General features: G+C 65.9%; 1 protein-coding gene across 3 annotated transcripts in view; it reads left to right on the forward strand.

Moving 5' to 3' along the window:
* CDH4 (cadherin 4) overlaps positions 1 to 12822 on the forward strand; it is a 186012-nt gene extending 173190 nt beyond the window's left edge. For all 3 annotated transcript variants that reach the window (XM_053671152.1, XM_037153583.2, XM_053671153.1), the window contains exons 8-16: positions 1012 to 1149; positions 4938 to 5123; positions 7363 to 7616; positions 8045 to 8187; positions 9713 to 9946; positions 10210 to 10443; positions 10813 to 10952; positions 11352 to 11516; positions 12550 to 12822. In XM_053671152.1, the coding sequence (XP_053527127.1) occupies positions 1012 to 1149; positions 4938 to 5123; positions 7363 to 7616; positions 8045 to 8187; positions 9713 to 9946; positions 10210 to 10443; positions 10813 to 10952; positions 11352 to 11516; positions 12550 to 12753 (1698 nt within the window). In that variant the 3' untranslated portion in view covers positions 12754 to 12822. The remainder of the gene's footprint in view (positions 1 to 1011; positions 1150 to 4937; positions 5124 to 7362; positions 7617 to 8044; positions 8188 to 9712; positions 9947 to 10209; positions 10444 to 10812; positions 10953 to 11351; positions 11517 to 12549) is intronic.
* Positions 12823 to 13230: the final 408 nt, after the last annotated feature.

The following is a 13230-nucleotide window of genomic DNA, read 5'->3' on the forward strand; positions in this document are numbered from 1 at the left end:
TCCCGGGGCAGGACCTGGGGCCCCTCACCGAGGGCCTGTGGGGGCCTGGGGCTGAGATGCCGTCCCCAGCCTGTCTGCAGCATCCTAGCTGGGGCCCTTCCTGGGCAATGCTGCGAGTGGGCCTGGCAGGTTCTGAGCCCACGTTGGTGCAGACAAGGTGACTCCAGGCAGCTCGTGAGGGGAGGGGGGAAGGAGGGAGGGAGGGAGGGAGGGAGGGAGGGAAGATACATGGAGGGAAGGAGGCAGTTTGCTGAGCACCTGCTCTTTGTAATTAATTCTCTCTGGAGCCTGAGCCCATGTTCCTGAGTCCCATGGCTGGGTGCCAGCCTTTTCCCTTAACCTTGAGGACTCAAGGTCATTCGTCACTTGGAAGGCATGTCATACGTCCCTTTCTGCGTTGGACCCCTGATGGTGCCTGGGGGCGGGGGGGCTGTGGTCCTGGAAGAGCAGCACCACCAGGTTAGTCCATACCCGTCACGCCGGCAGCACCTGTGGTCACCGGCTCAGAGCAGGGGTGTGGACAAGGCCACCTCCTTCAACTCAGGAGCATGTGCCCTGGTGCTCCCGGTGAGGGACAGGGACAGCTGCAGGGTGTGACGTTGGCGGTCCCACCTGCCTGGGGACCACACGCCCCTGGGGGCCTCCCCCAGCAGGGTGGGCTCAGCTCTGCGCAAAGAGGAGGTGAAGGGCCTGTCTCCTGTTTGAGTGTCCGGCCTGCCACCCAGCCGCACACTGAAAACGCCACAGTGACATGTCACATCCACACTCGCAGCTGTGGGGTTGTCGCTCGCTCTCCAAGCCACCTGCCCCTGGCCTTGCAGACCCAGGGCAGCCCCGTGTCCCCCTCTGTTGGCACACGTTCCAGTCTGTACTCACAGCAGCCAGAGCCTGGGGGACGGGCAGCGGGGGCCCCAGCCACGGAGAACTTACACCCCTTCGAGGAAAAGCGTCAACAGCCTGTGCCCAAACCCCACACTGACGACCTGTCCTCCTCCAACCTGTTCCTTCCAGAAAGTTCAGCAGTACACAGTCATCATCCAGGCCACCGACATGGAGGGGAACCTGAACTACGGGCTCTCCAACACGGCCACGGCCATCATTGCCGTGGCGGACGTGAACGACAACCCACCGGAGTTCACCACGAGCACGGTGAGTCCCAGGGTCCCCTGGGGCCGTAGCTGTGCATGGAGGGGAGAGGGGTCAGGAAAGTGGGGGTGAAGAGAGAGAGACCCCTTCTTCTTCTGTCGAGCCAGTCAGGCTTCTGTAAGGCATCTCTCGGACCAGAGCCCCCCCAGAGGAGCCGCAACACAGCCTCTGAGCGCCCACTCATCTTGCTTCCCCGAGCCCCCTTCGCAAGTCAGAGTCCTCAAATCCCACATCCCTGCTCCCTCGGCTGTGGGGGCACAGCGCCACCTGGTGGCCGCAGTGCGGATCGCCACGTGGAGGGTGCAGCCAGGCCGCCCCTGGAGAGGGCATGGGCGGGGCTGCAGGTTCATCTGCTCCGGGCGGCCGACAGCAATGGTGGGACAGGCCCAGGGCCAGCGTACCGTGTGGGGGGTGGGGAGCCGGACATGCGGAGAGCGGCTCTCTAGGGGCCCTGAGGGAACAGTGGTGCCCAGGCCCAGACCCCATCCTGGCCTGGGCTGCACCTGGCTGCCCTCCCTGATGGAGGCAGGAATGCTCTGCTCTCTCTGGGACCCGCCGGGCTGCCTGAGCCAGCTCAGCCCTCCCACACACTCCCAGCGGGGACACCATTCATCCTGTCTGCAGAGTGTGCCCATGGTGGCCTTGTTGTGACCTTGTAGCAGCCACAGGGCCGGCAGCCCCAGTACCACATGCCCATCTTCTGAGTCAGGGTCTCGGGTGGTCTCGGGCCCCGGTGCAAGGGGAGCACACTGCTCCTGGGGACACACACTGCCCAGCGTCCCGCCTGCGGAGCTCCAATGTCGGGTGGGACACCCCACCACCACCACCAGAGCCCCAGGAACCCTCCGGAACGGCCTCAGGGCCCCTGTGGTCACCGTGGAAACCAGGGCAGGGGTGGCCCAGCCGACTGTCCCTGACGGCAGTGGAGGCTCCCTGACCTGAGGCTCCACAGTGACCCCCGTCCTGGCCACCTCAGGTCCCCACTGAACTGGTGCAGAGCACCCCAGGGGGCACCCCATGGAGTCAGGGGCTGGCAGGAGCCCTCAGAGACCCACCTGTTCTTGATGGAGGCGCATGCCTCAGTTTCCCCACCCACAGGCGGGGTTCCGTGTGCCGAGGTGCACAGGAGAAGGTTGTGGCCAGCCAGGCGCACAGGCAACCCTGCGGACTGGGGACTGCACAGCCCCGGGCTGGCGGGTTCCCGTTCCTTATGGCCAACGGTCCCATCAGCCCCAGGGCTGTGGGCTCCCTTCACGTCGGACAGAGCTCTGTACGCTGTCCCGGGTCCGAGCAGCGTAAGGCCCAGACCCGAGAACTGCGGTGGGTATCACCCACCCCTGCAGACACAGAACCTTCCCACGTCCCGCCCGCAGCCACCCCACTGACGTCCGCCGTCCAAGTGGGCATCGCTGCTCTGGGACGTCGTCAGGGCGGCCCACACAGGAGAGGCCGCTCCTCTGAGCTCGGGTCTCCCGCCCAGTAACTGACGCTCTGAATCACAGGCGCCACTGGGCACCTTTGAACTCCTGCTGGGGGTGGCCCGCAGCACAACCCCCCAGAGGAGTGACAGGCAGAGGGTGTGGGAGACGGTGCGGGGTGCAGTGGCAGGCAGGGCTGAGGGCTGGCCACACCCCTCACACGGTGGGGGGGGCCTCTCAGGGAGCAGCCTAATCAGGGACAATCAGCAGGAGCTGACTCCGATTAACGGTTAATTAAACCTCATCCTCGCTCACCTGCTCCACAGGAGCACTGCCCGCCAGGCTGGGGTCCGTGGGCACCCCTCCCCGGCATCCGCCACCCCTCCCGCTCCGAGGCCGGTGCGGCCTGGAACACACCCTGGCAGGACAGGGGCTTCCCGGGCCAGCAGTCATGGCTCTGGTCACCCCAGTGCCGGATCCCTGAGCTCCAGGCCAGGAGAACCAGTGAGACGTCGACACTCAGCAGCAGCGGGGACCAGCAGTGGCTCTGAGAATCAGGGACGGAAACATAGCACCATCTTGGGGTCGTGGCATCCGGGCGGCATGGATGCTGGAGGGTCCAGGGGCTCGTGTGTGTGACCGGCGGTCAGCGTTGGGCCTCTGGCTCGGCATCCGGGCCACCTTCCCACCCAAATCACCTCTGTGACCATCCCCAGGGAGCCGTGAGGGTTCTGAGGGGCTCTGGGATCTGAAATCCGCCCGCCTCTGGGGACGGGCGCATCAATCTTCAGATTCCCGTGCAGACCCTCTAAGTTATTCTCCCCTCCCCCAGTTGCTGCCGCAGGAACAAAGCTGTCCCTGAGCCCGAAAACCTGAGAAGTTAAACTGAAAACTAGTTTCAGCAGGGAGAGGCTCGGATGAAAACCTGGCTTGGGTTTACCGGCCTGGGCCCCTCTCCGGGAACTGTGGTTAAACTTGCACGAATTAAAATAGACCCCCTCAAATACACTTCCCCCTACGCCCGGAAGGAATCAGATTCGAGACACGCAGCTCTGTGGTGCCAGAGCTGCAGACTGTGACTCCTGGGGACCTCAGGGCTGGAAGCAGGGAGCCTGGGAGGTTGGGCTGAAGTCAGACAGGTGCAAGGAATTCTGGGAGGATGAGGGCTGAGCCCAGCTGCTGCCTCTGGGCCCCTTCTTTCCCCTCCTGTGACCCCCGGAGAGGCCAGGCTGAGGGGTCACCCACCTGGAAGAGGCCAGCGCTGGCACCATGCCCAGCACTTGGGCCTGGCGCTCTGGGCCCCTCCCTCTGTGGGAGGCCCCTCCCTCTGTGGGAGGCCCCTCCCTCTGTGGGAGGCCCCTCCCTCTGTGGGAGGCCCCTCCCTCTGTGGGAGGCCCCTCCCTCTGTGGGAGGCCCCTCCCTCTGTGGGAGGGAAGGGGAGGCCCCTCCCAGGGCCTTCACCTCTCTCACCACAGCGAGCAGAGGTAAGAGTAGGGTGACCCTGGGGATCCAGTGAGGCCAGGCCTGGGCACAGCCCAGCCTGCTGGTCACTCCGGGGGTCCTGCTGTAGCACCGGAAATCCCAAGGCGCTTGTGCAGCCCTCGCCTCCCAGGTCTGTGGCTCGAAATCACACTGCACAGCGAGAGGGCTGCCCACGCGCCCGCAGGCTGCGATCTGCAGAGTAAGAACGCAGCCCCTGGTCCACAGACCGTCACGAAATCCCAGGCAGCAATGGCCGAGGGTGACGTCAGCCTCGGGCCCTTCTGAGCTGGGCCCCAACCGCACAGGGCACAGGTCAGCGGCCCCCGAAGCCAGCCTGAGCTGGGACTCCCACCAGGGGACATGGCTCAGGTTGCTGTGGCCACGAGGCACCGGCACACGCACACGGGTGCACATGTGCCTGTCCCTGCATGTCACTGCCTTGCCACTCGAGCCACGCTTACTGATGGGACGGGCTCGCAGCCTTGGCGGCCAGAAGGGCCGAGTCCCCAGTCTGGTCACCCGCAGCGCTGGCCCTGGGCCCGGGCCCGAGTTGGACCAGCATCAGGCTCTGCTCGGAGCGGCCACTCCCCTGCTCTTCATCCCCGTCCTGCAAGGACACGGCTGGGCTCCCGTGTGTCCCCAGGGCTGGCGTCCACCCTGTTGACAGGGAAAGGCCTTAGGGGAAGCAGGAGAGAGGCCGGTGTGTGCGCACGGAGCAGGCTCGGTTTGGAAGGGCCAGGGCAGGCCTGAGCCTCGGGCCCTCCCGGGACGCTGCCACCAACATGGGGGGAGGGGAGGAGTCGCAGGTCTGGGAGCAGCAGGTGGCGAGCTTCCCCCAACACGTCCCACTTCTGAAGGCTCCGAGACACTCTCTTCTGTCACACACTGCAGTACGCAGGGGAAGTCCCTGAGAACCGGGTGGAGACGGTGGTTGCCAACCTCACAGTCATGGACCGGGACCAGCCCCACTCCCCAAACTGGAATGCCATCTACCGCATCATCAGTGGGGACCCCTCGGGGCACTTCGTCATCCGCACGGACCCCGTCACCAACGAGGGCCTGGTCACCGTGGTGAAGGTGGGTGGTCTCCTCACTTCCCGCCGGGCAGCCCAGCCCCAGGACACACTCTGCAACAGGCACGGTCCCGAGGGGAGTGCAAGTGCCCCTGACACCCAACAACAAAGGACGGCGCCCTGCCCACCCATGGGTGGCTGAGGCGGGTTTCCCCAGGACCCGGTCACGTGACCCTCAGCCGACCCCACCCAGGAAGTCAGCCCCTCTCCCCTCCCTGAAGGGGAGGCCCATTCCCAGACCAGCTGGTGTCAAATTGTCCTCAGTTCCTGAGACAAAGCCAGCTTAGTCCTGGAGGGGTCTCTCTCTTTTTTCTATTTTTCCCATTACCACTCCCCCCTTATGATCCCCCCACACTCGGCACCCTGGGGTCCAGGTCCACGGGCCCTTCTGCCTTTTCACTCAGCCCCTCCCCCTGCCCCGACCAGTCATCCGCCCTCCACCCAGGAGTCTGTTCCTTAGATCACACATGTGAGATCACGTGGCACTTGTCTTTCTCTGACGGGTGCACTTCACTGAGCACGATGCGCCCAGGTCCGTCCACGCTGTCCCAAACTGTCCTCCCGCTCACGTCCGGGTGGATTCCACGGTGTCGGTGTCCCGTGGTTGCTGACCCACTCCCCCGGGGGCATGTTTCTGCAGTGAGGTGCGGGGCTCGCTAACACCTCGAGAGCCTTCCGGTCTCGGAGCGACTCGGGGCCATGCGTTTGCTCCCCCAGGCTGTCTTCACGGGCGTGTTTTGGGGGCAGGTGGGGCTCCTCGGGGGCAGCAGGAGACCTGGGGGTGACACTGGTCTTTGGTCGTGACTGTCTCAAGATTCCCGAGTGAATCTCAGGGTGCGAGAAGTTAAAAATCAGTTCCAAAGCGCCTCGAGCTGAGAGTGCTCACAGCCCCCCCAGTCCCCACAGCCACGGTCACGGTGTCCCAGGAGGAATTCAGCACTCATTGGCTCTCAGACACGCCCCCAGCGGGGCATCTGCCACGGTCCCCACCCTCCTCAGGAGCCAGTCCCCTCGGCCCCCCCTTACCACCCCCTCCCCCATCCGCCCTGAAGCCACAGCCTCCTCCAGGGTGAACCCCACCCCCCAGACTGAGCACAGCTTCTTCCTTCAGTCACCAAGGACCCAAGGGTTTAAACTCCAAAACCGAGAATCAGCCTCGTCTGCTGCCCTGAAACAAGGCTCGGCCAAGGCCAGAGCGGGCCTGGGCCCAGGGGCCTGCAGGAGGGTCAGGTGGCCGGCACAAGGAAGGGGGTCAATGGGGGGTCAGCTGCCCCACCCCCTTCCCACCAGGCCCAGGTCCCCAGAGAGCGTGGCCTTGGTGCTGTGCCCAGGGTGCTCCCCGAGGTCACAGCCACATCCAGGCAGGCAACCCTGCCGCTCCCTTTTGACAGTTACTGGGGCAAATCACCCATCGCTCCCTCCGCCACAAACCGGCCTTGTCCTAACTCTCCTGTGGCCTTTCTCAGCCACACAGTCTCTCTGGGAGGCTGCGCGGGTGCAGGTGGGTGCTGGCGCTCGGGGGTTGTGATGTCGGCGAGTGAGGGAGGCTTTGCACCTTCGCGTCTGGGGGTGAGGGTGGTGGTCAGGGTTTGGGGACCAAAGTCCCCAACAGATCCTTTCAGGCAAAGGGTGACATGCGATTGATTCTGCATTGGGCCACTGAGGGTCCTGCCAGGGGACTCCTGGGGTGCAAGGCCACTCCATAACAGGCCTCCCAGGGCTCACGCAGCATCGTGCTGCGTGACGAATGGGGGGGCCGTGGAGGGAGGCGGCGTCTCAGTGCGTCTCCAGAGGTGGCAGCGAGCACCCCTTACTCCAGCGGGCAAGGAGGCCGCGCCTGGAGGATGGGGACTCCCATCTGGCACCGGGGGGGGGGGGGGGGGGGGGGGGACATCAGCTCCAGAGCCCTGACCTCTGCCGCAGCCTCCAGCCCCTCCCCCGCGGCAGCATCCCGTGTCCAGGCCCGGCATGCGGTCACACACCTGGTTTCTACGTCCCTCTCTGTACTTAGTTCCTGTGAGCAGAGCGTGGGCCCGGCCCAGCATTTGTCCGTGGGGGTCCTCTGCCCAAACCCTCCTGCCACGGGCCACCCCCAGCAGGAGGCCAGAGATGAGGGAGCCTGGGACAGCGTCCCTTGGGACCAACCTCTTGGACTCGGACAGACAGTGGTGGCGGGTGCCACCATCCCGCCCCACGGCAGGCCCCCGCAGCTCAGCCGCTGTGCCCACCCCCCCCGGTTTTAGGCGGTGGACTACGAGCTGAACAGAGCGTTCATGCTCACTGTGATGGTGGCCAACCAGGCGCCCCTGGCCAGCGGGATCCAGATGTCCTTCCAGTCCACGGCAGGGGTGACCATCTCGGTGGTGGACGTCAACGAGGCCCCCTACTTCCCCTCCAACCACAAGCTCATCCGCCTGGAGGAGGGAGTGCCCCCCGGCACGGCACTCACCACCTTCTCGGCGGTGGACCCCGACCGCTTCATGCAGCAGGCGGTGAGGTGAGGCTGCCCCCGGGCCCCTGCCTTCCAGGGAGACGAGCCGCAACCACCACCGAGTCCCCGACGTGGCTCCGGGAGGCCCCCACCTGTGGTCTTTCCAGGAGGGAGCAAGGGGACCCAGTCCTGGGGACAGCCTGACACGGTGGGGTGGGGGAGGGGACAACGCCACAGCCACATGTGGCGTCCTGACTGACACAGGCCTGGGTCCCATCCGCCCTCACTGTGCAACTTTGTGGGCCGCTCGCCTCTCTGTGCCTCAGTTTCCCCACCTGTGGAAGGCAGCCATGAAAGCATCTGTCCCCGGGGTCCTTGTGAGGACCCACAGCCCGTCCACCACGGTGCCCGTGAGTCCCGGGTGCCACCCTCCCACCGAGGGAGGGCCCTGCAGGGCCGGAGGGGAAGCCTCACCCCCGCGCCCCCGCCCGCAGATACTCGAAGCTGTCGGACCCCGCCAGCTGGCTGCACATGAACGCCACCAACGGGCAGGTCACCACGGCGGCCGTCCTGGACCGCGAGTCCCTGTACACCAAGAACAACGTCTACGAGGCCACCTTCCTGGCGGCTGACAACGGTACGCCCGGCCCTGGCGACCCGACCACAGGCGCTCACGAGCAGTGCAGGCTCCAGCAGGCAGACGGAGGGATGCCTATCCGCACCCAGAGGGGTGGCCGGGGTGGGGGGGGGGGGGCAGGGCCTCGTCATGCTTCAGGGCCCCCCCTGCCTGTGTCCAAAGCGCCGTCACTCGGCCGGACCACCCAGCTTTCTCAGGCCCAACTGGTCATTTGCGTGGCCACTCGGGGGCGCCAGGGTTAGTCCCAACCCTGCGGTGGCCGACCTGCTTCTCAGCGTACCCACCTGAGAGCTGCGGCGGCTGAGCACAAGCTTCAGCCTAGTGGCCCTGGCCGAGGACCCTGGGGACCCAGCCTCAGGCTGCGCCATCATCGCCACGATGACGACCCCTGCACCGGCACCGTCCCCCAGCAAGCGGGCCCCTCCCTGCACAGCTCACACTCTGGGGCTGTGTGTCCACCAGAGTGTGTCCACCAGAACCAGGGCCAGCTGCTTGGCAACAACAGTAATTTCCACGCAGTTGCCGCATTTGGCCGCGTACCATGCTCACTTTTGCCCAAATTCTTGGGAGATCAATAAGGGTGCACGTTATCCGTGGGCATAAGGATTACGTCCCGTGAGGAGAACAACAGCTATAACAATCCCGTGTATAATGCACACAAAAACACATGCGGCACACTCGGAGCGCACAATACACAGCAAGTTATGGCAGGTGAATGTCCTCCCGGTCAGAGAGGGCTGGAAGCAGGGAGCCCACAGTCCGGTGTGAGCCCCCAGGCTCACTCTGGCCACTCCTGTGTCCTCAGCAGGCTGCAGCGTGGTCCAGAACGGCTGCGGGTGCTCCGGCCATCACAACCACTTTCTGGCAAATGGGAGGAGGAGTGGGGAGGGCAGGGACACACCTCTTCTAAGGACCTCCCCTCACAACTCCTGGAGGCCAGAACTCAGTCCTGAAGCCGTGCCCTGCTGCATGGGCTGCTGGGAAATGCAGTCCTCTAGTCCGACAAGGATGACCCCGGATAAAACTGGGGGCCTCGCTCCCCTTTGCTAAGAAAGGAAAGGGAAATGGACACTGAGGGACAACCACCCCCCAGGGACTCAAGTGAGAAACAAGTGGCCTAGACTGTTTCAGGAGCAAGAAGTGCTGGAGGAAACCCAACGGGGGGATGGGGCACCAGAGCCGCCGCTGACCTGCGGGACTGGACAGGACCAGTCGGGGGAAGATGGGGTGGCGGGGGAGGCAGGCACGGCCTCTGAGAGGCAGGCGGGGCCTGCCGAGGTGTAAAGCCAGTGGGGAGGCCCCCAAACGCCCCTTCCCGCAGACATACAGTTCCCAGGGCTCCTCTTGGGGCCTTAAGAGCCTGAGCCCAGGGGGTCTGGCTGAGGGGAGCTCTGCTGGGGCGTGGGGCACAGGACACTCGGAGGGCAGCGGGGGCTTTGCCCCACGGAGCCTCCCGGGCCCCCTGAGGACGGGGTCCTGGGGCACCAGGTGTGGCCCCACGTGGTGACTCGCGTCTGCCCCACAGGCGTCCCCCCCGCCAGCGGCACCGGGACCCTGCAGATCTATCTCATCGACATCAACGACAACGCCCCGGAGCTGACCCCCCGGGAGGGGCAGGTCTGCGAGAAGCCGCACCTCAACGCCATCAACATCACCGCGGCCGACGCCGACATCGACCCCAACGTCGGCCCCTACGTCTTCGAGCTGCCCTTCGTCCCCACCGCCGTGCGGAAGAACTGGACCATCACCCGCCTGAACGGTGAGGCCACCGCCCTTCCCCCCCGCCCTGGCACCGGGACAGTGCAACCGAGTCTGGGGCACAGCCCCCCCCACGAGGCTGGGACTGGCCTCTCCTCCCCCTGCCTCACCAGCGCGAGTGGGATGCTTCAGCAGCTCTTCCGTGGCCTCTTCACCGAACCCGGGGCCCCACCCAGGTCCCGTCTCTGTGCTGGGCGTCTCCCCCACGGCCGTCGGCCACTTTCTGTCTCTCCCGTGACCCTTCATCCGTGTCGCCCGGGCCAGGTGACTACGCCCAGCTCAGCCTGCGCATCCTGTACCTGGAAGCCGGCGTGTACGACGTCCCGGTCATCGTCACAGACTCCGGGAACCCCCCGCTGTCCAACACGTCCGTCATCAAGGTCAAGGTGTGCCCGTGTGACGACAACGGCGACTGCACCGCCGCGGGCGCGGTGGCGGCGGCCGGCCTGGGCACGGGGGCCATCGCGGCCATCCTCCTCTGCATCGTCCTCCTGCTGAGTGAGTGGCCGGGCGGGTGGGCAGCATCCCTCGGGGCCAGGCCAGCCGGCGCCCACGCCCCCCAGCCCCGCCCCACCAGGGACCTTGCAGAGACCCAGCTGAAGCAGCCCACGCGGCCACGGCTGTGCATATGCATGGACACGTGTGCACCCAGGCCCACTCCCAGGAACCCTGCATGTGCACGTGTGCACATGCCTACACACACATGCATGTGCACACACGGACACGCTCAGATGTGTAGGCATGCACACACACGCTCTCACAGGTGCAGGGCCCAGCCATGTCAGTGCCGCTGTGCACACGTGTGAGCGACACACACCAGCACACGGCACACGCATGGCCCGCTCAAGGCACCCCGCCCCCCCACAGCCATGGTCCTGCTGTTCGCCGCATGGATGAAGCGGCGGGACAAGGAGCGACACACAAAGCAGCTGCTCATCGACCCCGAGGACGACGTGCGGGACAACATCCTCAAGTACGACGAGGAGGGCGGCGGCGAGGAGGACCAGGTGAGGCCCGCCCCTGCGCCCTGCGCCCCAGGCCGGGGAAGGCACACCCTCGTGCCAGGTCTGCCAGTGACCCAGGGGCTGCAGGGAGCTGCCAGGTTGGACGCTGGGTCCGCCGTGGCCATTGCGGGACTCAGGGCAAGTGCTCACCCCGGGGGGCTGAGTGCCCCCCAAGAACACAGGTGGCAGGGGTCCTGGCTCCCAGGTATACCAAGGAACCTGCCAGGAGCTGAGCAGTGTGGACAGTGGGGTCCCCTGGGGACCACCGGGCAGCCCACACGTGCCTTCAGGACAGGAGGACAGACAGGAGGTGGGCACTCGGGGAGGCAAACCAGGGGACAGGGCAGCACAATGGGCTCTCCCGTGCGGCCCCCACCGAACCTCGTCCCCAACCCTGCCCAGGACTACGACCTCAGCCAGCTGCAGCAGCCGGAGGCCATGGAGCACGTGCTGAGCAAGGCGGCCGGCGTGCGGCGGGTGGATGAGCGGCCCGTGGGCGCCGAGCCCCAGTACCCGGTCCGGCCCGCGCTGCCCCACCCGGGGGACATTGGCGACTTCATCAGTGAGGTGGGTGCTCTGGCAGCGGAGAGCCCGAGCGGGGCCTCCCCTAAACATAAAACCCTACGAACACGCCTGGGCCACAGCGGCACCCTCTGTGCTGGGCCCTGGGGTGGCAGAGGGGACGCCGATTCGACCTGGCTGGAGCCCTCAGCACCCACCCCATGCAGGGACCTGCGGCACCGGCCCCGCTTCCGACCGTGCCTGGGAGGGGGCTGGCCACACGCACGTCCTACCTGCGTCCCGTCCATCACTTAAACAGAACAGGGCCCGCGCAGGGCCCAGGGGCAGGACAGAGGAAGCTTCCCACACGGTCCCCAGCGCATGGCAGGTCCCAGGCCACAAGTGAGGCCTCTGCAGCTGCCTGGTCTGGCTTGGCCGGCACTCACCACCCCCTTACCCCCCCGAGAGAACACCCTGCCCACCTGCCGTGAGAAAGCCACTCCTGACTAGTTCTCCCAGGAAGTGAAAGCGGGCGGTGCAAACTACTTAGTACCGAACGGCCGTCAGAGTCGGGCAGTGACCACGGAGACACCGGGCCACCCCACTGGGGACCTCCCAGAGCCAATGTGGACCCCGCACCTCAGAGCAGGCCCAGCCACGGGCCCGGGAGTGGGGTGCACACCCACCATCAGGGGCCGCACCCCAGGGCAGGGGCTGGCACCGGGGTGGGGGGCTGCAGCCCCACCTGCCGCGAGGTGTGTGTTCTCGGGGACAGTTAACAGCTGCAGACCTCTGGCCTCGGGCCATCTCAGGTGCACACTCCACGTGACAGGCACCATGGAGACACGACCCACCGAGGGGCTGAACTCCAGCCACAGGCCCCGCCCAGCGGCCCCCCACCCCACCCCGCCTCAAGCTGACATTGAACTCGCAACCACCACCAGCTGCCCTACTCCGTTCTCTGAGACGCCCTTCGGGTAAACACAGGGAGCACTGGAGGCCCACCTACGGGACGCAGGGCCCCACAGCTCTGCCTCCCCGGGCTCCTCCTGCCTGTCCTGCAGACCCCTCTGCCCTAACCGAGTCTCACGGCCCCCAGGGACTCCGGGCGGCAGACAACGACCCCACCGCGCCCCCCTACGACTCCCTGCTGGTCTTCGACTACGAGGGCAGTGGCTCCACCGCGGGCTCTGTCAGCTCCCTGAACTCGTCCAGCTCCGGGGACCAAGACTACAACTACCTGAACGACTGGGGGCCCCGCTTCAAGAAGCTGGCGGACATGTACGGAGGCGGCGAGGACTGAGCGGCCTCTCCTCCCCGGACCACAGCAGGACCAGTGCTCGGACGGACGGCGGACGGGCGGACGGGCAGACGCCGGAGGAGCAGGCCTGGCAGAGGCCGCCAGTGCCCCCCCCCCCGCCCTGCAGACGCGTCATTTCGTGGTGTGCCGGGGTGCCCCCGCCCCTGCCCCCCACGCTGGGCTGTCTGGCATGAACACGTCTCGCCCCGCCACCCATGCTGGTAGCTGACCCGTCACTAAAGGACAGCGAGAGGCACTCTGTCTTAACTTGAATTTCGTAGAACAGAAGCACTGTTTAAACACACATGAAAGTGCCTTTTGGTACACGTGTTGGTTCCCCTCAAACTCAGGAGTGACGACCGCAGACAGACCCGCCCCCACCCCGGGCCCTGCTGCCCAGCCGCGGCCCGTCCTAGCTCTGAAGGCACCAATTTAGGAACCGGGGAGAATGTGTTTATTTTTTATGTTTTGACCTTTTGT

The sequence above is a fragment of the Artibeus jamaicensis genome, unplaced genomic scaffold (genome assembly GCF_021234435.1).
Source record: "Artibeus jamaicensis isolate MK-2021 breed Jamaican fruit bat unplaced genomic scaffold, CSHL_Jam_final contig_685, whole genome shotgun sequence".
In the NCBI taxonomy this organism is placed as follows: domain Eukaryota; kingdom Metazoa; phylum Chordata; class Mammalia; order Chiroptera; family Phyllostomidae; genus Artibeus; species Artibeus jamaicensis.